This window comes from Chaetodon trifascialis, chromosome 23, assembly GCF_039877785.1.
Source record: "Chaetodon trifascialis isolate fChaTrf1 chromosome 23, fChaTrf1.hap1, whole genome shotgun sequence".
NCBI classification, from domain to species: domain Eukaryota; kingdom Metazoa; phylum Chordata; class Actinopteri; order Chaetodontiformes; family Chaetodontidae; genus Chaetodon; species Chaetodon trifascialis.
In genome coordinates, this window is record NC_092078.1 from 8454401 (window position 1) to 8482254 (window position 27854).

General features: G+C 45.2%; 3 protein-coding genes across 3 annotated transcripts; 1 reads left to right on the top strand and 2 right to left on the bottom strand.

Annotated features, from left to right (window-relative positions):
- Positions 1-499: 499 nt before the first annotated feature.
- On the bottom strand, positions 500-4770 carry LOC139351794 (uncharacterized). The gene is made up of 17 exons (XM_070993798.1): positions 4721-4770; positions 4553-4642; positions 4116-4243; positions 3847-3987; positions 3435-3776; positions 3206-3302; positions 2893-3118; positions 2542-2744; positions 2265-2473; positions 2035-2152; positions 1751-1956; positions 1529-1646; positions 1275-1447; positions 1095-1192; positions 899-1017; positions 666-821; positions 500-592 (listed from the first exon to the last, which is right to left on the bottom strand). The coding sequence occupies exons 1-17, from the start codon at positions 4755-4757 to the stop codon at positions 537-539; spliced, it is 2517 nt and encodes an 838-aa protein (XP_070849899.1). The 5' UTR covers positions 4758-4770; the 3' UTR covers positions 500-536.
- Positions 4771-5585: 815 nt separating this feature from the next.
- LOC139351795 (uncharacterized) lies at positions 5586-12602 on the top strand. The gene is made up of 20 exons (XM_070993799.1): positions 5586-5664; positions 5854-5981; positions 6073-6213; positions 6283-6351; positions 6441-6611; positions 6687-6783; positions 6870-7078; positions 7395-7545; positions 7613-7821; positions 7918-8038; positions 8123-8328; positions 8414-8531; positions 8636-8808; positions 8951-9045; positions 9126-9244; positions 9332-9408; positions 10608-10728; positions 10809-10897; positions 11730-12117; positions 12469-12602. The coding sequence occupies exons 1-20, from the start codon at positions 5586-5588 to the stop codon at positions 12600-12602; spliced, it is 2895 nt and encodes a 964-aa protein (XP_070849900.1).
- An 865-nt stretch (positions 12603-13467) lies between these two features.
- arhgef15b (Rho guanine nucleotide exchange factor 15b) lies at positions 13468-27036 on the bottom strand. Its single transcript, XM_070992953.1, has 16 exons — positions 26745-27036; positions 22377-22889; positions 19983-20972; positions 19825-19873; positions 19379-19431; positions 18543-18817; positions 17855-18015; positions 17462-17614; positions 16489-16618; positions 15798-15872; positions 15450-15542; positions 15213-15367; positions 14759-14929; positions 14545-14630; positions 14357-14461; positions 13468-13986 (listed from the first exon to the last, which is right to left on the bottom strand). The coding sequence occupies exons 2-16, from the start codon at positions 22786-22788 to the stop codon at positions 13823-13825; spliced, it is 3072 nt and encodes a 1023-aa protein (XP_070849054.1). The 5' UTR covers positions 22789-22889; positions 26745-27036; the 3' UTR covers positions 13468-13822.
- Between the last annotated feature and the right edge of the window lie 818 nt (positions 27037-27854).

Below are 27854 nucleotides of genomic sequence, written 5' to 3' on the forward strand. Positions count from 1 at the left end.
GCATGGTCTACTGCTGAAACAGGGAGCTTTGGTGCTTTTTATGCATTTACTTAAATGTCAAGGCCAGTAATGGTAAGAAAATAAGCATGTTGGTTAATAGCATTGGTAAACCTTATAGTCCAGGGGCAGCTCCCTCTTAAGGGTGGAGGGGCAACCCAAAGCTGGATCACTATCAATCACAATGTAAACTTTTTAGTAATGGTGCATGGAGGATATTTATACTAATAATTTCTTCACATTGAGCACCATCCCAGTAGAGCTAAATGTGGAATCATGCTACATATTTCAGAGATGAGCAATTTTGAACTTGTTCAAGTCAAACAAGTTTATATACTAAAACTTAGATCTGTATCTGTACTGAGGAAGACCTGTAACTCAGAAACTATGCAGTGCAACACTTCCGTCCAGCTACCAACACAGCTTGGTTTGTCCTTTTAATGTACAGTAGTGTTAATTCAAGACCCAAATGACAGCCTGCACATTTGTTTTTGTTTTTTCCATAAATACAAATTTATTGAGTTTCAGTTAAGACATGTTCAGTCATTCAAAAATCCAGGAGTGTTTACTTTGACTTGTGAAGATCTTCTAGATCCTGTGAAGAGAATTAGAGATTTAGAAACTTAAAACTTCCAGTTTTGATCAAAGCTTTTTACTCAAGTACTGACCTTTCTTAGAATGATTCTGTAAAAAGCTGGATACTTTGATGTACTGAGCAGGGGATTGGTAGCCAGGTCGTACTGAGACCGGCCTTCTGGTACGCCTGGTAGTGGGCACTAGTGGTTGAAGCATTGTAGTGGGCTCCACAGTGGGACTCTGTAGACCTAGAATACAGGACCAAACAAATGTCAGCATGGAATGGAAATATAGGGTGATAGTGTAGTTTGATTGAACCACCTACCTTCAGTGGAGTGCGCAGAATGCACAATGCGGCCAACACCAGCTGTGTCAGAGTCGAACTTGTACACTGAGAAGAGGCGATGGAGACCGGCCAGAGGATATGTACACTGCAATGTCACCCTGCAAGACAAGAGAGATAATAGTCTTATGACTAGTTAAGGAGGGGTAACTGACAAAAGCTGGGGTTGAAGATCCACCTGGCAATATCATTACTGGATCCTGCTGGATTTCTCAGAGCAGACAAACTCTGGCTGAAGAAAATCTCGTTTTCATAGGTCACATGGTCCTTATTGAGCTGGACAAATAAAAGCAAAAGTAGATTTAATTTCTGGAATGAGTGCAACTGTTTAACATTTAATATTAGTAAGCAGTAGTACCATGACTTTGGATCCACAGCTGTTCAGTGGAAAAGAAAAGAAAGCCCTGGTGTCGTCCGCCTCTTTGGGTCCACAGTATTTGTCTCTCAGGTTGGTTCTAGCAGGAAGTCCTCCACTTGGGACGGCCAGAGACAAGTCCGCCACCACTGTCATCCTCCCATCAGTTGAACACACTGTAGAGAAACACATTTAGCACATGTCACTATACAAGACCCCACCCGCTCTTAACAGTAGAAAAAACAGGCTGTTCTTACTAATGAGTTCAGTTGTAGTGAATGGACAAGTCTTCACAGCGGAGCTCTGGACCTCTGATGTTTCACGATCCCGCACAAGGATCTCAAAAGTGCCAAAGAATCCCTTCAAAGTCACATCCTGTAAGACACATGCAGCGTTGTCATTGAGCCCCATCTTTAAAGGAAACTCTCGCACATTATACGTAAGAGTTAATGGTTCCAATAAGTCATTTCTCATGTCACCTTGTACTCGTAGCCATGAGCAAAGAGCGGCACATCCAGCAGTAGACTCTGGCTGTCATTGCTCATGATGTAGCCGTGCTGGGCTGCCAGCTCTGAGGTCAGCGGGTCTGATCCAATACCGATCTCCCAGAGGTAGTCGAAAGGCCGGTGGTCCAATTTGAAGGTGATCCCAGACTCGGAACAGACGGCGTCAAAGGTTGGAGGAGCTATAAATACAAGATAATGGGTAACTGCTTCATGCACAAGTAGGATTGACCAAGTCTAAAATAAGGTTGGTGACTTACAGACATCTGTTAATGCCTCTACTGATGTCAGCTGGAGAAAAGCCTCATTTTCAGGTACAACGATCAGTGTGTAGTTGATGTCCAGCCTGAGATGCATTGCTGCGTCTTCTTTGGAGAACTAGGACACAGAAAATAGAAGTTGTAAATGAGCCAAGCAGGTTGAAGGTTACATAATATAAACCAGCATCACATCTGAAGATGCCACTGGTCAAAATTCAAAGACCTTTTACCTGCTTTATGACAACTGGGTCATCAAAAGGCACCTTCAGAGTGTAGCCATGAGTGTTGTTGGGATGAACGATGTTTGTGATCGTGTGGCTGCTTGTATTTGTAGAAGGCAGTGTACATTCATGATCATTTAAATGAAGAGCAGCCAACTCGACGTCTGCAGGGACATCTCCGAGGTAAACCGTGAACACGTGTTCTTCATGAACTGTTCCTGAAATGAAGAGCCATTCAGATTATGGTTGCATAAATGTAACAAATGTCTCGTCCTTAGAGACTTACTGTTTTCAGTGAAAACAAGGCGTGGCAGCAGGGGAGTGGCCAGTGTCCTGTCAAAGCGAAGTCTGGTGTCTACGCCATCCTTATCCACCAAGATTTGCTCCAAGTAGAGATTAAAGATGTAGAACTCGTAGAGGTCACCAGATACCAAACTCTGCAAAAGATACAGGAATTGTGAAGCAGTACCATCAGGTTTAACATGCCTCCTTAAGTGAATACCATATGCTGCTAGATAAACATTTCCTGAAGACCAAAAGTGCATTAATGCATGTCAGCGCATCGCTCCTCTACACAAGTTCTCCAGTGCGCCATAAATTTGATCCTGATTGACTGCCAAGACTATATCGTCTGTGCCTTCTGACCTTCCTGTATCCTCCTTCAGCATTGTAAGGGATGCTGATCTGGACTGTGGTGTTGTGCTTCTCCACAATGTAGCCTCTCTCCTGTGCAACTGGCTGCTCTACAAGTTCACCATTGACTCCAATGTTGAGCTGTGTCTCATGTAGACTTGACACCAGTGGGTGCAGCACCATGGGAGTCTCCCACATCATGTAGCCGCTTTCATCATATGATCCCTCATCTGTGGGCATGACACCAATGTTACAGCTTAAGATCATGTCAATAGCGATGAAAAAAAGAAACTACAGCAAAAGATTGTAATACTGACATATGGAACAAGCAGCCACCAGGTCCACCATGAGGACAACCCAGCTCTGTCTGGAGAACAGTATTACATGGACCACCTCTACTGGAACACCATTCACCTGGAGACAGACTCAGGATCAAAGCCTGTTTTGGACTAAGCTTCGCAACACAGGCATTGCTGGTAAATTGGTCATTTTAAAGTTTAGGAATTTCAAATATGAAGTGCATGAAATTTGGCTTTATTGGTTCACCTTGATGCTGAGTGAGTCAGGTTGTCCATACGGCGTTCGAAATACAAGCCTTCCATCTGTCAAGTCAAATGCATAGCCCTGCTTCCTAGCTTCATTAAAGCTCATGGGCACCATCTCCTGCTCTGCCCTCTGAAACATCAACTGCCAATCTGAGATGGCTGAGGTATAGGCCTGGAAAGAGAATTTAATGTGCTTATTAAATTGCATGTTACGGTATTCCAACCACATATGACAAATTCCAAATTTCCCAAAAGATAATATCAAACATGCCGTTTGGACTGCAGCATCCCAGTCGTCTTTCTTCGTGCCAGTTGGACAGGCCACGTCACTCCTCACAGATACCTGCAGAGAAATCAGGTTTATCAAGCACCTGAATTGTCTTTAGTAAATGTTACAATAAAATTAATCTTACTTCCATATAGTTGGCCTCACAGGTAACCTCTCTGGCAGACCACGGGAGAGTGGGAGAACAGGTTTCGTTCAAAGCATAGGCAACCTGATTTTCTTCATGTGTTGCAATCAGGTTGAAGTTGAACGTGAAAACTTCATCATCCTAAAAGACACCATGAAATAAGGTTGTATAAAGGGTGTCAGAATTGTAACTCCTATGGGCTGTAAAGCACTTCATCTCTAGTTAGGTTTTTGCGAATAAAAGACATTGTTTCTGCCATTTATACATACTTTGTTGTCAGTGTGACAGCTGAAGTAAGAGGCTCGTAGTTCCACATGGCCCAGCACTGGATGAATGCTGATACTGTAGCCACACGTTGCAGCATAATGCTCAGAGATGGGGTACACACCTGTCTCATCTGGAGGACAATCATATTAGTCTTGGTGTGCACCAAAACTGTTCTTGCACTTTTGATTCAGTATCAGCTTTACTTGAGTAATGTACTTAAATATAACCGACGTTGAAACATGGTAGAAGACAGCAAGGTTCAAGAGCCACTGTGACTCAAGAGCAAGCGCTTTCAACTGAACACACCTGGCAATTTCCCCACCTCTCCAGTTATCAGTGTAATAAGAAATGGGCTGGAAATAACTGATATTCTTAGTTACACATGGCAAAAGGTTGCTGAGCCCTTTTGTTGTTAGTAATGAAGCTGTGCAGGACTTACCAACAGCCTCAAAGTGAGGTTCAGCCCCGGTGAAGGAGAGATCAACAGCTATCATGAGGAAGCGATCACGACACTCCTTATGAACCACTCCTGTGTGAACAAACAAGCTCAGTTCTTAGTGTGCTAATGAGTACAGGCATGTGTTGTAGCAGACATTTTAATTCTTACCTTCAGGAATCTGATCACACTTTGCAGTTTTCCACATAGACAGGAGCAAGGCCAGACTGTAAGACAAGGGCATATATAAATTACAAACATACAGGTGTGCTAAACAACTGGCAGTACGTAAAGGACACTGAAAATCTCTTACCAAATGCAAAACCCAAAGGCCATAGTCACTGAGTGCTGGCAGGGTCTAAAGCTAGCCTAGCCACTAGCAAACTACACCTGCTAACCAACACAAGCTAAAGTGAACCAATGCTTGTTGTATTTCTTGGCCAAACTTGCAGCATGTGGTGGTGTCTGCTACACCAGCTTTTTAAGTCTGTGACTTCACCAACCAACCAGAGGCCCTCCGTCATTACAGCCACATGTGTAGCTCATTAGCAATCAAAGCTGACTTTGAATCAGTTGCAGCTGATGAGATTAGAGTTGCCCTCCTTTCAGCCTCATGGGTCAAGAAAAGGGTTTATAAAAGCTGGTGTGGAAGACAGAGCCACATGGTTTGGCCAGGATATACCAAGCAAGTGTTTCACTTTACCTTGTGTTGGCTAGCAGGTGTAGTTTGCTAGCAGCTAGACTAGTTTTAGACACTGCCAACACATCAGTGGTTATGGCTTTTAGGTTTTGCCTTGGGTAAGTTGTTTTAAAGGCATTTTACAAGCTATTAATTTTTTATTTGCGCTGATATTTTTGCAAGCAAGAGACACATTCTTTTCTCTTACAGCGTGGCCTTCATCCTGTCTATGTGGTCAACTGGAAAATGCACAGGCATTCCCAGTGGTAATTAAAATACTGGCTTATAGACCTGCAATCGCTAATAGGGTGTCAATATTTTGACCTTAACTTCTTTGTGCACACAGATGTACTTGAAATGGCGTGTCTAGATCGTTACTTCATGATAGCTGTTGATCTCTCCTTCACTGGAGAGGACCCTCGCTTTGAGGCTGTTGGTAAGTTATGCACAGCTTTATCATCCTGTTGCGTAAACGCTTTTGGATTGTCACTATCTAAAACAGGGCTCTGCGGATATGTGCTATGAGGGAAATAATCTAGGTGTTTTATGTACCTATAGTCCACATATCTAAACTAAACAATGGATTTCCTTCATGTATTTAGTTGCAGAAAACTTTCTCTTTCAGATGAGACAGGTGTGTACGCCATCACTGAGGAGTATGCAGCAAAGTCTGGCTACGCTATCAGTGTTGTCCCTCTGCAGGGCCACGTGGAGCTCCGAGCATCTTATTTCAGCTCTCACACTGGCAACAAAGTATGTACAAATGGCATAGAAATCAGTTTTTTATTAATTAGAATAACGAGGTTGAGCGTTTTTACATTGCTTATGTTACGGTGTCTTTCAGGATGATGAAGTGTTCACATTCAACTTCAACCTGATTGCAACACATGAAGGAAAGGAGGCTACGTACGCCTTGAACAAGACCTGTTCTCCAACTCTCCCCTGGTCCCCCAGAGAGGTTACCTGTGAGGCCAACTACATGGAAGTAAGCTTGGTTGATTATTTCTTTACTCATAAGATCATTTCACATTAAGTAATTCTGGTTTCTTTCCAGGTGTCTGTGAAGAGTGAAGTCACCTGTTCGTCTGGGACAAAGATGGATGACTGGAATGCCCTCAAACCTGTACATTTTTTTTCAAGTCCCTGTTTAATTATTTTCTCACTGTGTTAAGTGCCACTTTCTTCTTAAGAAGACTTTAAATCTCCTTCCAGGCACATAGCTCCACCACTTCAGACTGGCAGGTGATGTTTCAGAGAGCAGAGGAGCAGCTGCCGCCCATGAACCTCTCTGAAGCTCGTAAGCAAGGTTACGCGTTTGACTTGACAGATGGAAGGCTTGTGTTTCGTACTCCATATGGACAACCTGACTCATTCAGCAGCGAGGTACGCCACCGATGTATAATGTCTCTGTTGTAAAACATTCAGTCTAAAGCAGGTTTTGATTGAGTCTCTCTCTAGGTGAATGGTGTTCCAGTAGAGGTGGTCCATGCAACAGTGTTCTCCAGACAAGGCTGGGTTGTCCTGATGATGGACCTGGTGGTTGCTTGCTCCATGTGTCAGTATGACAGTCCGTACTTGCTGTAGCTGCTGTTCACACAAGAATTTACAGTTTAAAATGCAATATTGGTGTCTTTTCAACAGATGAAGCGTCATATGATGACAGTGGCTACATGTTGTGGGAGACTCCAGAGGTGCTGTACCCAGGTCTAGACGGCTCACAACTCAATATAGGACTCGATGGCGAACTTGTGGAGCAGGCAGTTGCAGAGGAGAGAGGCTGCATTGTGGAGACGCACAACACCACAGTCCAGCTCAGCATCCCCCAAAATGCTGATGGAGGATACAGGAAGGTCAGATCCATTCAAGATCCATAAATCAGGACAGTAACTCTTGCCCAGCTAATCTTGGTCACTATAAAATAAATTTGGCGATGAAGGGATGTTCAAAGACTTTCAAATTGACATCCCCGCTGCTGCTGCTGCATTAAACATATTTTTAGCAGGTATAAAATGCAACTCTCTCTCTAGGAGTACAATTTTAGTACATGGTGCACTGATTTCTTTTCATCTGGCAGCATGATGTATTAAGAGCGAACAAGAAACATGTTAGGAAAAGCTGCCTGGCAGCATATCTGAACTGTATACCTTCATAAACTGTCTGTTGCAGAGCTTCGTGTCTGGCGATCTCTATGAATTTTATGTCTTTCATCTCTACGTGGAGCAAATCCTGGTGGATGAGGATCATGTCGAGACCAGGATCCGATTCCACAGGACACTGGCCACTCCCCTGCTGCCACGACCTGTTTTCACTGAAAACCGTAAGTCTAACGACGACACACTTGTGAAGTTGATGCAAACCGTAATCTGAATGGCTCCTCATTTCAGGAACAGTTCTCGAGGAACACGTGTTCATCGTCTACCTCGGAGATGTCCCTGAAGACGTCGAGTTGACTGCTCTTCATTTGAATGAACATGAATGTACACTGCCCTTTTCAAATACAAGCATTCATACGATGACAAAAATTGTGCATCCCAACAACACTCTTGGCTACACTCTGAAGGTGCCTTTTGATGACCCAGTTGTCATACATCAGGTAAAAGGTATTTTGAAGTAAGCTGATTTAAGCCAACTACATTTTGCTCCTTTTTAAACTGTCTGAGCTCAGTCATGGTTGTATTTTGTCTCCTAGTTCTCTAAAGAAGATGCAGTTCTTCAGTATAGGCTGGACATCAACTATACGCTAACTGTTTTGCCTGAAAACAAGTCCTATGACCACCTGGCATCTATTGCAGCATTGTTCACAGATGTCTGTAAGTCATTAAATTTAAAAAAGAAAACATTGTGGTTTCTATTTGTATAAATGGTGAGCAGAGTGACTTATCTTATATTTACAGCTCCTCCAACCTTTGACGCCGTCTGTTCGGAGTCTGGGATCACCTTCAAACTGGACCACCGGCCTTTCGATTACCTGTGGGAGATCAACATCGGCTCACACCCGCTGACCTCAGAGCTGGCAGCCCAGCACGGCTACATCATGAGCAATGACAGCCAGAGTCTGCTGCTGGATGTGCCGCTCTTCACTGATGGCTACGAGTACAAGGTGACATGAGAAATGACTTATTGGAACCATTAACTCTTGTTTTTTTTCCTTAAAGATGGAGCTCAACACTGCATGTGTTTTACAGGATGTGACTTTGAAGGGATTCTTTGGCACTTTTGAGATCCTTGTGCGGGATCGTGAAACATCAGAGGTCCAGCGCTCCGCTGTGAAGACTTGTCCATTCACTACAACTGAACTCATTAGTAAGAACATCCTGTTTTGTTTTTTTTGTTTGTTTTTTTTTTTTTACTGTTAAGAGCAGGTGGGGTCTTGTATAGTGACATGTGCTAAATGTGTTTCTCTACAGTGTGTTCAACTGATGGGAGGATGACAGTGGTGGCGGACTTGTCTCTGGCCATCCCAAGTGGAGGACTTCCTGCTAGAACCAACCTGAGAGACAAATACTGTGGACCCAAAGAGGCGGACGGCACCAGGGCTTTCTTTTCTTTTCCACTGAACAGCTGTGGATCCACAGTCATGGTACTACTGCTTACTAATGTGAAAGTATCAACACTGGCAGCAGAGGCCTTGAATCCTTTCTGTATTTAGCCTCACATTAATTACTGACTTAACTATGACTGTTAACTGTTGTATAAATGTGTCCTTGCTTTCACCATTTTAGCTTGGCAAGGAAAATGTGACCTATCAAAATGAGATTTTCTACAGCAAGAAGTACCTCAATATGAACAAAGCAGTTTCTAATGATGCCACTGAGAGGTATGTATCGAATTTTTTGCCATTACTGCAGCTATCAGTCCTCCAGTGCCGTATCTTCAAGAGGCCCTCTTGCCTTGCAGGGTGTTAGTGCAGTGTACATATTCCCTGGCTGGTCTCCATCGCCTCTTCTCAGTGTACAGGTTTGAGTCTGACACAGTTGGTTTCGGCAGCATCGTCCACACGACGCAGCTCACAGCAGGTACAGCAGTTCATTCACCCGCAGGATATGATCAGTTCTCACTCAGCATATTGGATTTTTAGCATGTCTGCTGTCTCTGCACTGTAGGTCCGCAGAGTCCCACCATCAAGCCCACTGCAGCGCTTCAAACCAGACCTGCTACCAGAAGACCAGCTGGAATGCAAGTCCCATTCCTGCCTGCTGCCCACCCACCCGCTCGCTACATTAAAGTCTCTAAATCTCATAATCTTTTCAGTGGCATAAGAAGAGGTGAGGATTTTTAAAGTTTAAGATTCATTTGTAAGACGTAAAGTCTCACTTTGCTAATTTCTTTCTTTTTTTCCCCCACTTCTCTTCTCAGGAGCGGCAGGATCATCACAAGCAAAAGTAGATGCAGCCCACAGTTGAAGGAAATAATTTTTAAAGAAAATTTTGAATTTAATAAAGCTGTTTCTTAAAAGTTCCAACATGTACTGAACTGTTTAATACCAATATGGAGATGGAAAAACTGTATTAGGGCTGAAAGGCACATGCTAAAGGGGGTGAGGATAGAACTGAACTGCATTGTAATATATATTTTACAAACATTGAATGTCATAATTGTCTTAGTCATCAAGTTTCATTTTGTATATTCACTGAAATTTGAACACTGATGGTGTAGCACAAGTGCTGCCAGACAAATGGACACCTTGGCCATAAGCCTGGGTCACCATGGCCTTGAGCTTGAAATAGAGCACACGCTGAAATGAACCCAAGATGACAAAACCAGAAGATTTACTGCCAGCAGCTGGAATGTTTATTCACCTTGGCCTGTTTGGAAAAAGGTTTCTGAAATTGTTTAAATATGCAAATGACACAGTACATATGAGTTTATTTGAACTACAATTAACACTTAAATGTTGGATGTTTTCCACTAATCTTAAAGATGCTGTTGGAAAACATGTTAGGAAAAAATGCCCAAAATCGACCGGTGCGTGAAAAAAATGATTTCATATGTGGTTTGCTTTGTCTATTAAAAAACAAAACAAAACAAACTTTATTAGTTTCATCGATGCTTATAAGTGAAAAGCACGGGGTCTCTTTAGCGAGCCAGCAGGGGGCGCTAGCCAGCAGCTAGCATAGACATAATCGCGACTGTTTATTTGTGACTTTTAGCCTCTTCTGACATGAGCACATGAGGTAAACAGCTGGATGCCACTTCTGACTGTCTTTGAACAACAGAAAAGTCAACCATGAGCTCCAAAGAAGGACGCTGTGTCGTGAGTTTTGTCACTTTCGCTCTTACCCCAAATTTACTTACTGCGACACAAGTTGTAAGCAAAGCAGTCAACACGGATTTTCTCATTTCTCTAGTATCCGTGTTTCAATATGTCTCCTCAAACAGAGGTCCAGGCAGCCGACCCTGGCTCCCATCTCCAACAGGACCCTGCACCACCCTTCTTTCCTGCCTCTGTACATGGCTGCAGACTTTACGCACCATCACAAGGACCGCTACAACCAGCCAGGTGAGTCAGCTCCGCCCCATCAGGTTCAGAGCTTCACCTGGCCGTGCACACTCACTGACGCCTCATTGTCCTCCTTCCAGTCGATGCCATCAGCCCCGCAGAGTTTTTCTACTCTGACCCCACCATGAGCCCAGGGTGGAGGATCCACAACGCTGGGAGTGAGTTGATGGTGAGGTTGCACAGTGCTGAGGCTTCATAAGCCCAGTCATTCATATCCCACTAACCATGGGCTTGAGTCCCTGCAAGACAAGATAAACACACTGATAAACAGTGTCAGGGTCAAGATTGTGGGCTGTTTAAGGCCAAAGTTGCCAATTGTTCCTTATTTTTTAAAGTACTATTTTAACCAATATTGAAAATGATATCTTCAGTTATGGTACAAGAGGATTGTTTCCTGTTATTAGAAACTATCAGTGTTGATTGCTACTAATGCAGATGAAGAGGAAAATTAATGCAAAAATTACTAGTACATGTATATTGAATAGGCACAGGACACAGTGGTGGGGTTTGTGGAGGGAGAGCTTATGGAGGGGCTCAGACAGAAGAGGACATTTAATAAGATTGGCTCAGTCCTGTCAGACAGAGCTCAGACCCTGACCAGGGGGGCTGCGAGGAAATTGAGACCAAGAGCGAAGGAGGAGGCGCTTTGTTTTGACAGTCAAGACAAAGTATCAGCCATCAGCCTTTCATTTTCGGGCAGACTTTCCCGGGAGACCTGTGATGATTGTATTTTGCTAACGCATCAAAAAGTCAAATTCATTGGACAGCAGCGCAGATGAGGAAAGAACATGAAACAAGAGGTCGGATAGTAAGGGAACACTGGGAGGAAAAATAATAACAAAATGTTATTCCTGTGAAAGTGAACACTGACAGCTCGAGTTGTTTGAGCTTGTAGTGTCATGATGATGGATATGTGTGTAAATCCTCACAATTAGACCTCATTATCTGCTCCATCTTCTCATTACCGCCTCTATTAAAATCTTTTTTTTCCTTTCCATCAGGTCATTGATTGCTTCCAGCTCAACACTCCGCCACCGGTTATGTCCGCCTGCCTGGCCCCACCAGCCCCCCAAGATCCATTCAGAGCTGGACCACACCCCATGAGGGATCTGGGCAGCCTCACCTTTGACATGAAAACCCTCCAGCCTCCAGTGGGACCAAGCCAGGTTATCCTCCAGCTTACCCAGGAGGAGGACCAGGCCATTACTAACCTCCTTAAACTGCACCACCAAGAGCCTGTACAGCATGACATGACTCTTGTTCCACAAATGGACTTGAAACACATCCTCCTCCTCAGCCACCCTGAACCTACAGACTCCACCTCAGCTCCAGATGTACACAAGCCCCTCTGTGGTGATGTGGAGGATCCAAGAGAGGCCAGTTCACAAGGTCAGTTGCAGCAGGAAAGATGTCAATCAGATGCTGAGCTTGAGGCAGCTAATACCCTATTGAGCCTGATGGACGAGGACCAAATCTGGGGCCAAAACCACAATAAATCAGGAGCAACTCCTCCTGATCCCCTGCCATGCCAGCATCAAGGATCTGAGACTTTGCCTGCAGCAGTAACCACTTACTGTACCCGAAATGACGTCAGCTTTAGCCGTGTCTGGGAATCCGGAGAGCCAGGCTGGGGGGACTTTGTGTCAGTGGAGGGGGGGAATGCTGATCATGTTCACCTACCAGTCTGTGAGCAAAACTTGGCATCAGATTTAACCCTGAGGCGGCCTTCGTTGTTCTCAGACTCGGAGAGCAGATCCAGTGTCTGCGGAGGTTTTTCAGAGGTGAAGGAACGAATGCTCTCAGACTCTGAGGGAGACGCTCTGCGTGTCCTCCTCAGCCTCGGAGACATGGGAGTGTTGGACAATGTGCAGTGATTATCTGAAACCTGAGAGTCTTCTTGTCCCTGTGTGCCTGTTTTTTTCTACCTTGTTCTAATCATGGTACCAAGTAGTTAAGGGTTTTTTGCACTTGTTGCTTTGAAAATTTGGAATTTTGATCCAAATGTTCCCCCCAAAAAACCCTTTGTTTTTGTTGAATTTATTTCAGAAAATGAGAACACTATTGTTACTGTAGTTCCGCATCAGTGTTCAATAAAAACGATCAACAGTTGAGTCTGTTACTGAGAAACAAACACAGGTCTAAAAAGACACACATTTTTATTAAAAGCACAACTACCATTTTGAAGGAGAACCCCCCCCCATCAGTATGTACAACATATTGCTCATTTACAGCGTATCCACAAATAATATCCAGTCTTCACTGACAACAAGCTGCAGGGGGAGCTACAGTATTATTCAACAATGTATAACGAGCTAACAAGCTAACAGAGAGCACAACCACTGTAACGTCATGATGGCAGTGCAGCTCAGCCCACATTTACATCTCAAAGCTCTTGTGCTCGATACAATCCTGACAGAAGTCTTTGTGTCAAAGGCACTTCCTGATTTCTTACAGGTTGTGGTGAGATAAATTCCTCTTTAAATGTTAACACTTCAAAAAAAAAAGACTGTTGTATTATAAAACGTGTCATATCCTGTACTCTGACACGACGGCTTGTTGTGCATAACTGGAATGAGAGAGGATTTAACTTGTCTGTGTGTGTGACGACTGTGACATGAGAGGTGTTTACGGGAACGCCCAGCTCTTTTCCCCGCAGCCGGTCTGACTTTTGTACAACCTGGTCGAGCGGTAGCTAGAACGTTTGGCATTTCAAACCTGCAGTTTCAGTGCATGAGGGGCTGCATGCTCACAGACAGAGAAGAGGTGAACTGTACAGCCGCGATGTGCCGATCTGTTACGAAACACATGCATGCATATTCAAATAGTTTCTTTCAGCATCAGTAGTAAATGATCCACCTCCAGCTCCCAGCTGCACGCTCATGTACTCCAGTAGTAAAAAAAAAAAAAAGAAAGGTGACGACTGCAGGTTATGTTATGACCTCTCGTGATCGTCACCCTTCTCCTTTTGTCTTTCACTTCCTGGTTATTAGAAACTGACACTTCAACTCTGTACAGAGTTCACTCTTAAAGAGTTCGTCTCCCTTTATCGTCCTTTTAAAAACAACTGAATGTAAACACCCGCGATCCGTCCATCCTAATGGACGGCGTTGGCCTTGGCCACCATGCTCGCAGCCTGCATCACTCTGTAGCGCTCTCTGAGGTTTCGCCGCCTCACGTGCTCGTTGGTGATCTCTATGACGTTTGCCGCGGGGAACCAGCCCTTCTGACCGTCGGACAGGCGGACGCCTTCGCAGCAGCCTGGCACAAGGAGGAGAGAGGTGGGAGGAGAGGAGGGAGGTGGGAGGAGAACAAACAGGGGCAGATTGGAGGCTTCTGTATCGTTCATGCAAGAAAGTTGAAACAAATCAATAAACTGCTAAAGTGGAGGGTTGAGGATTGAGTTATGAGGATCAGGGTGCATAAACAAGCAGAGTCAAAGGAAGGGGCGTGTTAATGATGCATGTCAGCACATATGAGTGTTTTTATAGGAAACGTGCACCACATCTGAAACCTTAATCTGATTCTTAGTCTAGATCCACACACACTCGTAATGCCAAATGGTAAAAGCTCTCCGTGACAGTCTGATCAATAACTCTTCAGCCCGGGGTTCCCTCCATGTCGCTCTTACCCTCGTTGGTTTTGCGGATGACGTTGATGATCTCAGTGGGCTCCAGGGTGAGCTCGTCTGCCTGCTGGGCAATGTACTGCTCCACACACTGCATCTGAGGACAGTCTGACACGCACACGCACACATGAGAAACCGTGGATATGAAACACAGGCAAACGCGTGCTGCGGTATCATCACCGAGTCCTCACCCCAGTCCTCATAAATCACTTCATCTTCATCTCTGTCTGGGTTGGTGGGGTTGGGGAAAGCCGCCATCCACCTGTGCATGTCTGACCTGTCGACAGAAAAAATCTCAATGACGTGTTTTGAAGTGCTATGTGTCGCGAAGTTGTATTTCACTATATGTAGATTATAAGGACAGACGCACTCTTCTTATTGGTCAGTCTGAACTAAAGCACTCACTGCGAGGGAGCTTTGAGCAGCCTCTCCATCTCGCGTCCCTGGTGGTTTTCCAGCAGGGTGAGGTTGAAGCAGTGCTCGTAGGGGCCGCCGCCGCCGCCGCCGCCTTCCTCTACTGGCTGCACCTGCACCAGAGAGCGATGGGCGTGGTCAAGTACAACAAAGCGCTCCACCCTGCTCAAGAAAAAGGAGAATTCGTGTCACATCCCGTTGCATTTCCATTGTGTTTGGCATCTGCTGTCAGTTCTCCTTTAACACAACTTCCTGCTGCATTTGAGCCACTGATCGATTGATTTGCAGCAGCTTCTTGAACAAGGTTTGCTAACACTTTACTAGCAGGTGTGTAGTTGGGTGCACCGTTTAATCAAGGTGATCTTCTTCTGGGCATTGTGAATGTCTGTACTAATGCCATGTCAATCCAATTGATAGCTCTGTATCAACATCCATCCCGCCTCACCCTTTCTTGGCGGTGATGACGAGCAGATCGTTGAAGAGGAAGAGGTAGATGGGGGTAAACTTGGCCCTCATGTTGAAGAGAGTCCCTCCTTTGGACATTTCCTGCAGCTCTCCCTTCTTCTCCAAATATCGCGTCTGGGAGATGATCGGGATGGCCTGGAGGACAGCGAAACGTTCAGCTGCTTTTCAAAATAAATGTCCGGCTAAATAAACACCATGCATGCACACTTGTCGTTACCTTCAGCTTGTCAAACTCCAGCGTTTGAGAGACACGGATCAACTCCTCCATCTGTCTCATCTTTCCCACCTGTGTGTTGCACTCGTCCATAATCTGCGTGCGATTATGAGAGTGGAAAAAGACACAAGATTATGAAATAAGCCCATGTTTTTATTTCCACCTCATTACATAAACACTGCCTTTGTCCTCAGTGCCACGTATGACTCACTATCACTGTGACTCAATCAATAGGAAATCCTTCAAACAATGGCTGACGTCAAATGTCCAGAGGCATGTGAAGCACTCGAGAGTCAAGTGATATGGATTTGTAGGCAGAGGAGACGGCGATGAAGAGCGAGGGGCGTTTACCTTCGACACCGAAGCCAAAGCCTTGGAGGCCGTCTGCTCCTCTTTCGTCCCCTCCTTTGTTCTCTTCAGGATGTTCTGAAAGGACAAACAACAACTTTCTATTTCTGCAGCGGACAAGCGGTGGGATACATTTTTTCCATTTAAATGCAAACAAGATCATGAGGTGCGCCCCCGTGTTTGCTTATGGCTCAAGAGGCAGAGCGGGGGAGATAACGCTGGAACGAGGATATTCCACAAAGCAACGCACCGCGATGAGCTCAAGACTATTGATTTCCAATGGCTTGTAGCAGCAGAGGAGAAGGGTCAGTCACACAGTGTTTAGACACCTGAACTAATGGAAACGCTCACTGCATTGTAGTCACGCTCCAGTAACGTAGCTATGACGCCGACCTCCTGAGCTTTGTCCTCACGGGGGAAGAAAAACCAAAAGCAAACAGACACGTTTCTACTTCTGGACTCAAAACCACAAACATTCCATCCTCAGTCTGATTATTTGGTCATTTTTACCTTCCAAAGACTCAGAGCTGGACTCAGAGCCGGGCTAGCTGTTTCCCCCTGCTTCCAGTCTTTATGCTAAGCTAAGCTAATCACCCCTTGGCTGTATTGGCTGAACTATTGTATTTATTCTTTATTTGTTAAAAGCAGCAACACAGGTGTGGTGGGATTTTACAATTCCCATGATGCCGCTCACCTCAATGAGCATTTTGATGCGGGTTATTCGCTGGAAGGGCAGCAGCAAGAAGGACATGAAGGGCAGCCGCTGGCACTGAGGCGACTCTTGGAGGCGAGAGATGACCGCAGCGAACTGCACGTTGTTCTTCCTGCACACACACAGAAATGCACACACACGTGTAATACAGCTGTAATGTTCCATAAAATCCAATCTTCCTACTGAGGGTTGCAAATTCCAGGAATATTCAACATGGAAACTTTCCATGGGAAACTATAGGGGTTATTTGCTCAGGCTGCATTAATCACGTCATATGCGGACACACACAAACCTTTTTCCAACTTAAAACCAGGCTAATAGAAATGAAAAAAATTAGCAATCTGGCTGAGTTGAACTTAAATGAACTGGGTTGAGTCAGTTAAGAAGAGTGACTGGAAATGTGTTAAATAGGTGAATAGTTTTGATTAAAAGCATGTAGGCCTTTGGCTCAGACAGTGCAGCTGTGTTGGCAGTACTGTGGCTGCACATGTGACAGAAGAATGCACTGTGAATGCAGAGGGTGCGCTCCTGAATGCAGCGCATGGTCGCAATTCAATTAAATGAGCATACTTTAACCCTGAACATGTCATATGGCCTCATATGGCTTTCTTATGTGCATTTTTTATAATGAAATTGCGCAAAATTTCCAGAATTCCTATTTGACAATCAGTGCCTGCTTTGCTGTTTTGTTTTCCCACTTTTATGTTAATTCTGTGTCTGTTTAATGTGAAGCACTTGGTGCAAGTCATTTCTTTGTTGTAAAGAAAGGCACTTTAAAATAAAGTGATCATTATTATCATATATTCCTTTCTCAGAATTACAGCTTGTGGCCACAGCCAATAAAAAAAATGGAGGAAGCCCAATTGTGACTCCACCAGTCTACATTCCTGATGGTGCTGAGCTGTAGGAAACCTGGAACTGGTTCAGACGGAGAGGACAGATTGCGGTTCCTCACATGAGCAACGTGTAGGTCTTTTCCTGGTAGATCTGGTTGCGGACGTAGTCGATGTAGGCGGGGAAGTTGTGCTGGGCGTGGTAGTGGATTATGTCACAGATGTCAGGGAAGACCAGCTCCTCAAATATGCGGTCCTCCAGGTCTTTCAAGAACCTGTGGAGTCAAAGATTTCATGAAAACTTCAAAGCTTTTTGAACCCTAAAGAACAACTAGACAAAGACTTCCAAAGCTTTGGACCTCAAGTCAGGAAATAACTCATTCCATCTTTCCTTTTCCTTCCTATCTCTTGGTGTCTTTGTCCCGAGCGCCAAGTGACCTCACGGCAGTTCAACTCATAAATCACCTCCCTATTTCCCTTTATCTCCCTCCATCCTTCCTTCTGCCGTTTCTCACCTCTCGCTGACCTCCCGGACCCTCAGGATGTTGGAGAAGAGGGTCTTCCTGTCTCTGATGATCATCGTCTCCTGCAGGTCCCGGCTGTCCAAGAAGTGTTCGGTCAGAACTCGCAGGGATCGAAGGTACGAGGTCTCAGATGTCAAAACCTCAAACATGCTCTGCCAGGGAGAACACATAAAGGATTTTAGGATATTAAGATCAGGAAAAGGGAATCAACACTGTTTTGTATTTGTCTCTGTGAATAATATCCATTTAGATGTTCACTGATACGTTTTATTTAGGATATTTTTTGGCGTATGTTGGTGTATCGCCCTTATTTCTTCTTCTTTTTGTTCAGCTGAATCAAAAAAATGGCTCGGTCTATCTGCAGGCTCTCGCTGTCTTCCTAAGATGTATCACTTCCTGCTCTTTAAAGGATTTTTCCCCTTGAAAAGTCCTGCCCGAGTTTGGAAAGTTAGACGAGTGACTGGAAAAGCTTTCATGAACTGGGGATAGAGTGGATCAATATGTTATTCCAGCAGTGAGTGATGCAGCGAGGCAGAGTGGGCCATAATTCATAGAAAAACATCGCGTTATTACTTTAAGATGGGATTTAAAACTTGAGCCAGCATCTCCCGTTTCTCTTCTCCTCGCATCATCGATTTCTCTTTCTGTAATCCCTCCTTGGTTCAGGTCGATGCCTCACCTCCTGGTACTTGCAGCGCTCGGGGCTGAGCTGCTCCAGCACTCCGCTGTCCCGAACAGCTGGGAGGTCCTGCCACAGGGTGCTCTGGCTCGGTGTGGGCACCGGGCTGCCCCTGGGGGCTCCGTTTCCAGTCGCCGTCCCAGTCCCAGTCCCGGTCCGACGGGCAGCCCAGTCCATGGCATAGTCCACGCTAGTTTTACTGATGTTACGGCAAACTGTCTGGCGTCGGATCTCCTTGGTGATGACGGTGGCACGGTACGTCTGGTACAGAGGCTCTGAGGGGAAACAAGACACAAAGACACCTGAAGTTAGGATCAACTGAAAAGCTGCTGTGTTGGATTGCATTAGGTTGCCCCAGTGTACCTAACAAAGTGGTAACTGGTAAATGATCGTGCCTCCGCTAACTCAACCAGCGTGATCTGTCAAAATGAGAGCAGAATAGTCTGAAGCTGTGTCCTGTTTCAATGCTAATTCTGAGCCAGCTGTGAACGTGGAGTGTTTTCACACAGGAAAGGAGAAAAAAGAAAGTGTGAGCAGTCACAGCACACACAAAAAAAGCTGTATGCTAATGGAAATGGAGAAGCTATAGAAATATCTAGAAAAGACGCACATATTGTCACATTTTTTGCCACAAAAATATGTTAAAGCTTGTTGCTTTTTCCTATAATAATAATGAAAACAGTGAACTATGACAAATGTAGTGCATATTATATATAGTTAGCGTGAGGTTTACACACATACAGACAGACATTTTACAAGCAAACATTACAGATCAGGGCAAATATTCAGCAGCCAAACTCATTTTTGTCTTTTTATGTCTGTTACAGGTGTCTTACCATCCTGCAGCCGAGACTCCCAGTTCAACGAAAAATCCCTCCTGACTGGGTGCCTGAAAGAGGAGAGAGGGGTCAAACCAGGGTGACTGGTTTGGTGTCTGGGTGAACACCAGCAATGCGCGAGTCTGTCTGAATATGCAAACGTTACTCAAATAAGAGTAAGCAGTGAATTTGCTGGGGACTATTTTCAGCTGTGGATTAGTACACATTTTGGTGTGTTGATGAGCTTTTGCAGCAGCAGGACCGGCAACTCTGTTCATGGTAATAAGAAACATGTCAGCCAGTGCAACAGTGTGGCCCACTGATGTGTCTGTAGTAGTCTTTGGACAACAGTGGGGGCTTTTGTAATAATATAGGATCAATTCATTGATGGTTTGGAATTTTTGATAGAAAAACTCACTTCACCCTTTAAAAACTTCAGCAAAAAATGAAGTGAGATAACTCACGTTTCTTCCGTTGTGTCCTCTCCTTCATTCCCTCCACTCTCCTCTCCGTCTATAAGGACGAGTAAATGTCATCTTTTCGGTCACAGAGAAAATGAACGACTTGTGCATCATTCATAGCTCATCTCAGGCAAACATAATTATGTTTGTTCGGTACAAACCTTTTTTCAGTGTGAGGGACTGCAGCGAGGCACTGCTCAGCCTCCTGGTATCTGTCTTTGGCGGTGGAGGAGGGGGTCTGTGGGGGCTGGCTGGGGGTGGAGTGATGGCCCGTTGGGGGCTCAGCCCGCTGGCGGTGGAGCTGCTGGGGGACGAGGGCCGCAGGGTGCGCCACTCCTCCATCGTGGGCTGGGGGAGAGGAATGCCGGCCCGGTGCACCGGAGTGAGGCTGCGGCTGTCCTGAGTCACGGGCATCCTCGGCGGGATGGCTGGCGGCACGTTGTCTGGGCTGGAGGTGGATTCTGTGTTATCCTGAAAGTCGGATGTCGGGTCTGAGGTGCTGTAGGACAGTTTGGAGCGACGGGCTGGTTTGCGCACCTTGATTAGAGGGATGTCCAGCTCCTTACATGCAGTGGGAGGCTTCCTGGGAGTGGGGTCGACCACCGGAAGAGTGGCCTCGTAAATGTTCTCTTCTTCGTTCTGGGTGGGCGTGTTGTGGATTTGTGCTGACTGAGCATGTTTTGGGGGGACAGGGGGAGACTGAGAGCGAGAGACAGCAAGGCTGAGAACGGAGTGAGGGCCCGGGTCCGAACGTCTCCTGTGGCCGTCCGCGATCAAAACATTCAAAGACTGGTGGAACTTTGTCATTTTCTGTTTCAACACACTCCCATCAGCCAGTGAAGTCCTGTCCACCTCATCCCCCGCCTCACTGTCCCCTTCCCCTCCTCTCTCCACCTCCTCATACTCCTCCCACTCCTCCCCATCCTCCCCATCCTCCCCCTTCTGCTCTTCATCAGTCCCATCCTCGTCTCCACCCTCATCACCATCCACATCCACGGGCACCCATATCAGTTTCATGCCGGGCCACTGGAGGTGACACGCGCAGCTGCAGCTCGGGTCGCAGCAGGGACTGAGGGGCGCTTGTGGACTGTGCTCCGCCTCCACCTCACCTCCTCCAATCAGATTAATCTCCACCTCTTTTCCATCAGGTGCTGCGTCAAAAGAAGCAAAACAGATTAAAAGCTTTAAAATGCCAGGCTAAAACACTGAGCTAATGGGTGTGAATGAGCCGTTTCCTGTCCGCTTCCATCCTGCATGTGCATCCCCTGATAGGACGGCTCACTTTCATTAGAGCCCCCCCCCCCCCAACAATCTGGAACAGCTTCATGTGGCAAACGCTGGACCGCCAAGTCAGCAGTTCATCGCTATGCAAATGCATCTGCAAGTGGTGTGTTCAAATATTCATGGAAAGTCTGAAGTGGGGAAAAAAAATTCAATATTGACAAAAGGAAATGGAAAAGGTGGAGGAAAGAGAGAGAGGAGGCAGGATGGAGGCTGAGCGGGTCAGTGAGTGAAGATATGACGCATGCAAAAAAAAGTCAAACTCAATGTTCTCCATATCAGCCAATACAAGGTCTGTTTGGAAATGCAGTTAAATAAAGATAATTTAATTACACTAACGGAACAGTTAAAGCATAATTGCTCAAATATCAATATCAAGCTGAAACGATTAGTTGATTCATCGATTAGTCAATCTACAGAAAATTAATTAGCATCTATTTTGATGCTGGATTCATTGTTTAATTTATTTTTCAGACACACGTGCCACATTTTCTCTGGATTCTGCCTCTCAAATATGAGCATTTGCTGATTTTACCAGTTTATATCATTGTATATGTAATATTTGTGTGCTGCTGGTCAGAAAAAAAAGGAATTTAAAGATTTTAGAAGTTATCTTTTCCTATGTTCTGATATTGCATTCATCAGAAAATAACTGACAGATAAATGGACGCTGACGGTAATCGTTAGCTGCAACTGATGTCCTGATTAAAGGCTTCGTGTTGCTGACGGGGAACAAAAACGAGGAAGTGATCAGATAATCAGACAATAAAATGTCACTTCTTTGGGTTCCTCTTTTGTTGAGTCAGGACAAAGCTGAGCATCCTGACACAGCAAATTAAAACTGGAACGAATGTCCAAAGTTTCATCGCGTTTTGCTGAGAAACTGCCATGAAACAACCAGCAGACAGGACGCTGATAGCAGGTGATGGATATAAAAGATTGTGCGTTATCTTTACTGCTGGTGTCAGCGTCACTTCCTGCTTTCACATTACTCAACAGCAGGCATGCACACGCCGGTGATTAACAGACTGACTGAACCCGTTTATGGCTGCTGGTTTAGACTAGCCAGCGGCAGCGCACCTGTCAGTCAGAACAACACCCAGAGTGCACTGCAGGTGTGCTTTCGAACCAATCAATGCGCACACACGCTCATATGCAGCTCTGAATGGCAGGTTAAAAGGTCAAAACCAGAAACCACGTCGCACAGCTTCCTCATGTTTACCATATCAGGTTGAAAGCCAAACGCCTTCGGACCCGAGTGAAATCTACTGTACCTGATCGTCCTCCCTCCATGCTGATGCTGTCCCCCTCCTCTCCTCGCTCACCCTCTTTGGGCTTTCGGCTCCTCTTCACAGGCAGCGGCGGCGCCTGCTCTCCCCTTATCTGAAGCTGCAGCCTGGCGCGGCCCGGTTTGGGCTTTACGGTGGGCGGGCGTCTGAACCGTTTACTTGTCGTGACCTCTGCAGTGCCATTGGTGGGCTGCTCCGCCGGCTCGTTCGCCACGCTCTCCTGTCTGCTGAACTTGCTCACAATCCTCTTGACCTTCCCTGCAGGAAGGGTCTGAGTGCTGCCTTGGTCCCCCAGAGGAGGGGAGCCGGCCTGAGGTGACGGCTTTGGAGGGATCTCAGGCCTCGGTTTGGCCTCGGGGGGCGACGTGGCTTTTTGGGATGCCTCTTGGACGGACATGGTAGCTGGAGTGTTCTCTTAAGGTGCGATTCACTGCCAGCTCTGACCAATCAGAGGTCAGGCTTTGAGGGTGAAGGTCAATGTGAGCATGTCATCGTCACCTGAGGAGTAAAGAGAAAGGAAAAGAAAGTTATTAGAGGAGCGCTTCACAGATTTAGCATTACACTCCTCACTCCTCCCAGATCCTCATTAACACTCTTTAAAGTGACACGACGGGGGGCATCCTGGGCCACAGGGCAGTGGTCCCAAGGATTGTCCCGAGACAACGCTGAAGGACCACAAGAAAATTAAACTCTTAGACTTTTTGCTCATACTTTCACCTCCTCAGGCGCCACAATAAGGACATAACCTGTGATACGGCTGCTTGTACTGGGGGATTTCAGGCCTTAGTCAGCAGAGAGCAATAAAGATCCCTGGTTAGACTCGAGCTCGAGAAGCTGCGATTGCATAATGAGCCTTAAACCCACAGGTTAGTGCTTCTCGGCTTTTCTCTCTTTTTGGCTTCTGACCCCTTAAAAAGAGAAATTATTCACCGTAACAACAGTCGTTCTCCGTCGCTGAACTAAACATTTACACGACGCAATAAACGCTGCATAATTCAGCACTTCCACTGCAGCACAATCCTAAGATCAGACTTTGAACTCTGTGCCACAAATCCCCCGCTGCACAGCACACTCCCACAAACAAGCCATAACGTAAAGACAAGTGTGTTCACTGCACCACACGCTGACGCAGCGAAAGGGAAATCCAGCTACAGGATCATTGATTTCTCCGCCGTAAAGTTCCTTCACATCAGCGTGCCGCTTCTGAAATTCTTATTTATTAATGACTCACAGCTGAGAAGCACAGCGCTGTTTACTCATGCACCGCTTTCATGGCTGGAGGGTGTCAGCAGCATCAGAGCAGGGACGCCGATCAGACAGAAGGTTTCCGTTTCGATTGCTTTCAATCTGTGTGAAAGCAGCAAAGACTTCATGGTGTGCTGTCAAGTAATGAGTGATGTATGTGTAATTCAATTAATAGTTAACCACTCTTTCAATACATATGGACGTCTATGATCACCCCGCCCTGCCCACTGTGGCCCTGGCAGGTCAGAAAGCCTCAAGCTCGCTTCCTTTCAGCTCATTTACATGTTCATGTTAATATTTGCTTGAGCTACATCGTCTGGGGTCTTTACACAGACGTCCACGCTTTAGAAATATTGCCCTAAGTGTCACAAAAAATCTGAATTCCCCCCTGTAAGCTTCCATAAAAAGAAACATGACGCCAATTAAGTGAAATTCAGTTTCCATTCAGGGCGACCAAACGGCCATGCTGCAGATTCTTCTCACCGGGTTTTTTTGGACGCGTGTGCAACAGCTGATGCAACACCGAACCCAACCAGAGTTAGTCATCTTCTGAGTCATGCAGAAGAGGGAGCAGTGCGGCAGAAAGCGCTGCTTTGTGCCGCTTCGTGATTAATACATTTAGCCTGTCGCTGCTCGCATTCAGGATTACATGCACATCATTGGAAAGCTGCAACAAAAAACTAAACAATGAATGTCGTGATTGTGCTTTAGATTGATCATTAAAGCCTGTCAGACAGAGTCACAGAGAGCAGTCTGCAGCTGGCAGTCATACGAAACCCAAGTATCTATATTTTAGCCACGCCAGCAGCTTTTCCCTCTGGACGTCAGCCCGTCAGCCGGCCCACCACTTTGATCCCTTCACTGGTGACAGAAATTAAAACGTTTTTGGCATTTGAACACACCATCCGGAAGTACAATGTGCATTAAATAACGGAAATAATTACTAGTTCCCGTCCTCTTCAGCACAGCTGATAAGGAATATAAACATAAAAAGCAGTTGATTATCACCACAGATATATTTAGCAGATTCTTAAAAGGATTTTACAAATCAAGGTCAGTGAACAATTACAACAAGCGCTGCTACGCTTGAGTAAGCAGTTGCATGATATCTTGATTCTGATAGCAGCTGTCAAGAATTTAAGACAATTCTGAGGTGCATTATGGGAAATGTAGGAGCATGAAGCACACTGCAGGCAGGAAAGCTGGGATATTTCGGCCTCTGCTGCACCGACTTTGACCTTTGCTTATTAAATCGGCCTCTTGTAAGTCCCCCAACTTTATGCAACAGCGTTACCAAATAATCTGCCACTTTCACGGCGCACTCGCACTGTTTTGCTGTGGGGAAGATTAGAGGCTGTTCATTTTGTGTAAAGTGCCAGTAATTTCATATGAAGCTGTGACTTTTTAAAGAAATTCATCAACAGTAGTGCCTAATGCCAGCAGGTAAGTGAAAGCATCACAGATGACAGTGGACTACTGGGGGCTCTGGACCTGACAGTCGTTTCCACACAGCTCACTAAAGTCAATACAAGCAGTAGCTGGCTGTTATAAGGAAAGCGCACCAGCTAGTCAGACCAGTTCGGATTGGGGTGTGCATGCTGCACAGCCAGTGAGCTTATAATAAAGAGACAGACGGCGTTTCATGTTTCAGTCTGACAAGAAAAATGTTTCCGGGCTGACTAAGAGTCATACATTAAATACCTGCAAAATGACAGCAGGAATGGAAGGAATGGAAAGCTTTCAGGGGGTTAATGAGAAAGAGAAATACTTTCAAAGCCACCAACCTGCACACGCTTTCATTTTCTCTCATTTTGGTTTGTGATTTTCGAGGTGCGCAGCTCTCAGAAACATTGATAATCTCTGACATCAGGAGAGATGACGTCACCACGGCAAAGTACATGTGTGTGGGGGGGAATGGAGGTCCTTCCAGGTTTCAGTTTAGGCCCTCTGGATATTATCATTGTCCACGGGGTGACACAAAACAGGAGGGTGTGTTCCCCCGCAAAGCACTCATCTAGACAGCCGGGGTGACACACTCAAGACCAAGTGAGAGCAGACTGGAGGATACGATCCCTCACTGACTTTTCTTTCAATTAGCCCATCCCAGACTTCACTCGTCTTATTGTTCCCCTTTGCTCTATTGACCTGGTTAGTTCAATAGCTGCTCCCTCCAATCTACTGGAGCTGACACACACTCAGGCTGGGTCAGTGGGCCAGTCATTCATTCCAGTATTTGTCCAGGCAAATCCAATACACACCAGATATGGTGCGATGCCCTAATCAGACCAGCTTGAGAACAATCCTTAAGTGCTTCAAGTGGGAGTCTATTAACACAATGCTCTCTCTGAGTGTGAGTGTGTGTGTGTGTGTGTGTGTGTGTGTGTGTGTACAGTAGGCCATCTGCTCTGGAGACTAATGGGTCAGTGTGTATATAAAATGGGTAGGGGGGCTTTAAGAGAGCTACCATTGTAATACATGTGATGTGCATGGAAGCTCCACGTTGGACAGGAAGAGGGGACGGAAAAGGTGTGACGGAAAGGAAAACACACACACACACACACACACACACACACACACACACACACACACACACACACACACACACACACACACACACACACACACACACAAGGGGTGGGAGTACTGGAAACAGGAATAAAAATGTAGAGTTGGTTTGATGACATGAGTGATGGATATGGAAATGTAAATACAATGTTTAGATCTCGTAAGATGGTAACAGGGAAGCTGCCATTAGTGTTAATAATATGCGTCTTTCTTTTTTATGATAAGAAAACGCGTTTCACAACATAAAAAAAATGAATGCAGACGAATTAAGTACCAAGGGCAGAGTATTCATAAAATATTCAAAATCAAAGTCCTCCTGCAATATTCTTATTTCTATCCCTTAATTGTCAAATGTGTGAATAGGTTTCTGTTACCTACTTCTCAGCATGGCAACGTCACTGTAATATCAGACGACCCCTGCTTTCCAAATGGGAACAGGTGCCGACAGCCGCCACCGTCGAAAGTAAACCAAACTGCACCTGCTAAACAACAAATAGTGGACTATTCTCTCTAAAAACACAAATGAAAGGAAAGATAACTCACCAGTGTTATTCACACATGTCTGGCTCTTTCTCTTCTGTCATTCGGCTCTAGTTTTGGCAGTCCATCATAGTTAGCTTCAGCGAGAGAAGAGGCTTTATGGTTAAAATCGGTCCGGGAAGCAGCAACGTTAATGCACTTTAAACTTAACTCGTCGCGCGGAGAAAAAAAAATAAAGGTCGTTAAATAAACTGCTAAAACAAATTGTCCACAACGTATAAGCGAAAAGGTTCAGTTTCTTATTGTTTCTCTGACAGGCTTGTAGTCTGAGCACCCATCATCCCCTGTTGTTGTCTCCTTTGTTACCAGCAGCATGTATGAGGGAAGAAGACGGGAGGTAGGAGTGCAACAACCCCCCCGAGGCCAAAAACCGCCCTGCCACACGCAGTAATGTTTACAGGTTCCGGTCCGGGGTTTCAAAATAAAATCTGTGCTTTGACAGGTTTAAAATATTTCTGGTGTCTGAAAAATTGATGGATGGATATGTGTGTTAAAAATACACACAAGCAAATTTATATCTATTTTATAACTATAGCTTTATTGAACTCTTTGAGACAATTAATGCTGAAAGTAGCACTTTTATCTGCCATACCATCACACTGTTAAATTGTCATGATGAGTTGGCTAATGATGATTTATCCACAGAAGAACTGATGGATGACTCGTGTATGTTATTATAGCTTTTTAACAATTAATGGTTGAAGTAGATGGTTATGGCTGGATGTATTCATGCTTGTATGTCCTCATGATGTATACAATTTAATGGCCAGATTTTAGCATTTGTTTTATACACTTAATTGTATGTCTTATGCATTTTAGGATGGTCAGGGAGACACAGAGACAAGAGGTCTCTGTGTGTTCTGGGTTTCACCTGACTGCAAGACAAATTTCCCCATAGGAAAATAAAGTTAAAGTTCAGTTAAGTTGGATGAAACTACAACATGTTTCTATTCAAAGCAGACTCTTTCAACAGCAAAATGATTTAAAAAAGTAACACATCCTAGCTGTTAAAACATGATAGCAATAGGCAAAAAGTAATCAAAGCCAATTTAAAATAATAAATAAGAATGAGTTCAAAAGGAAAAGACTAAGAATATATTAGCGTTACAGAGA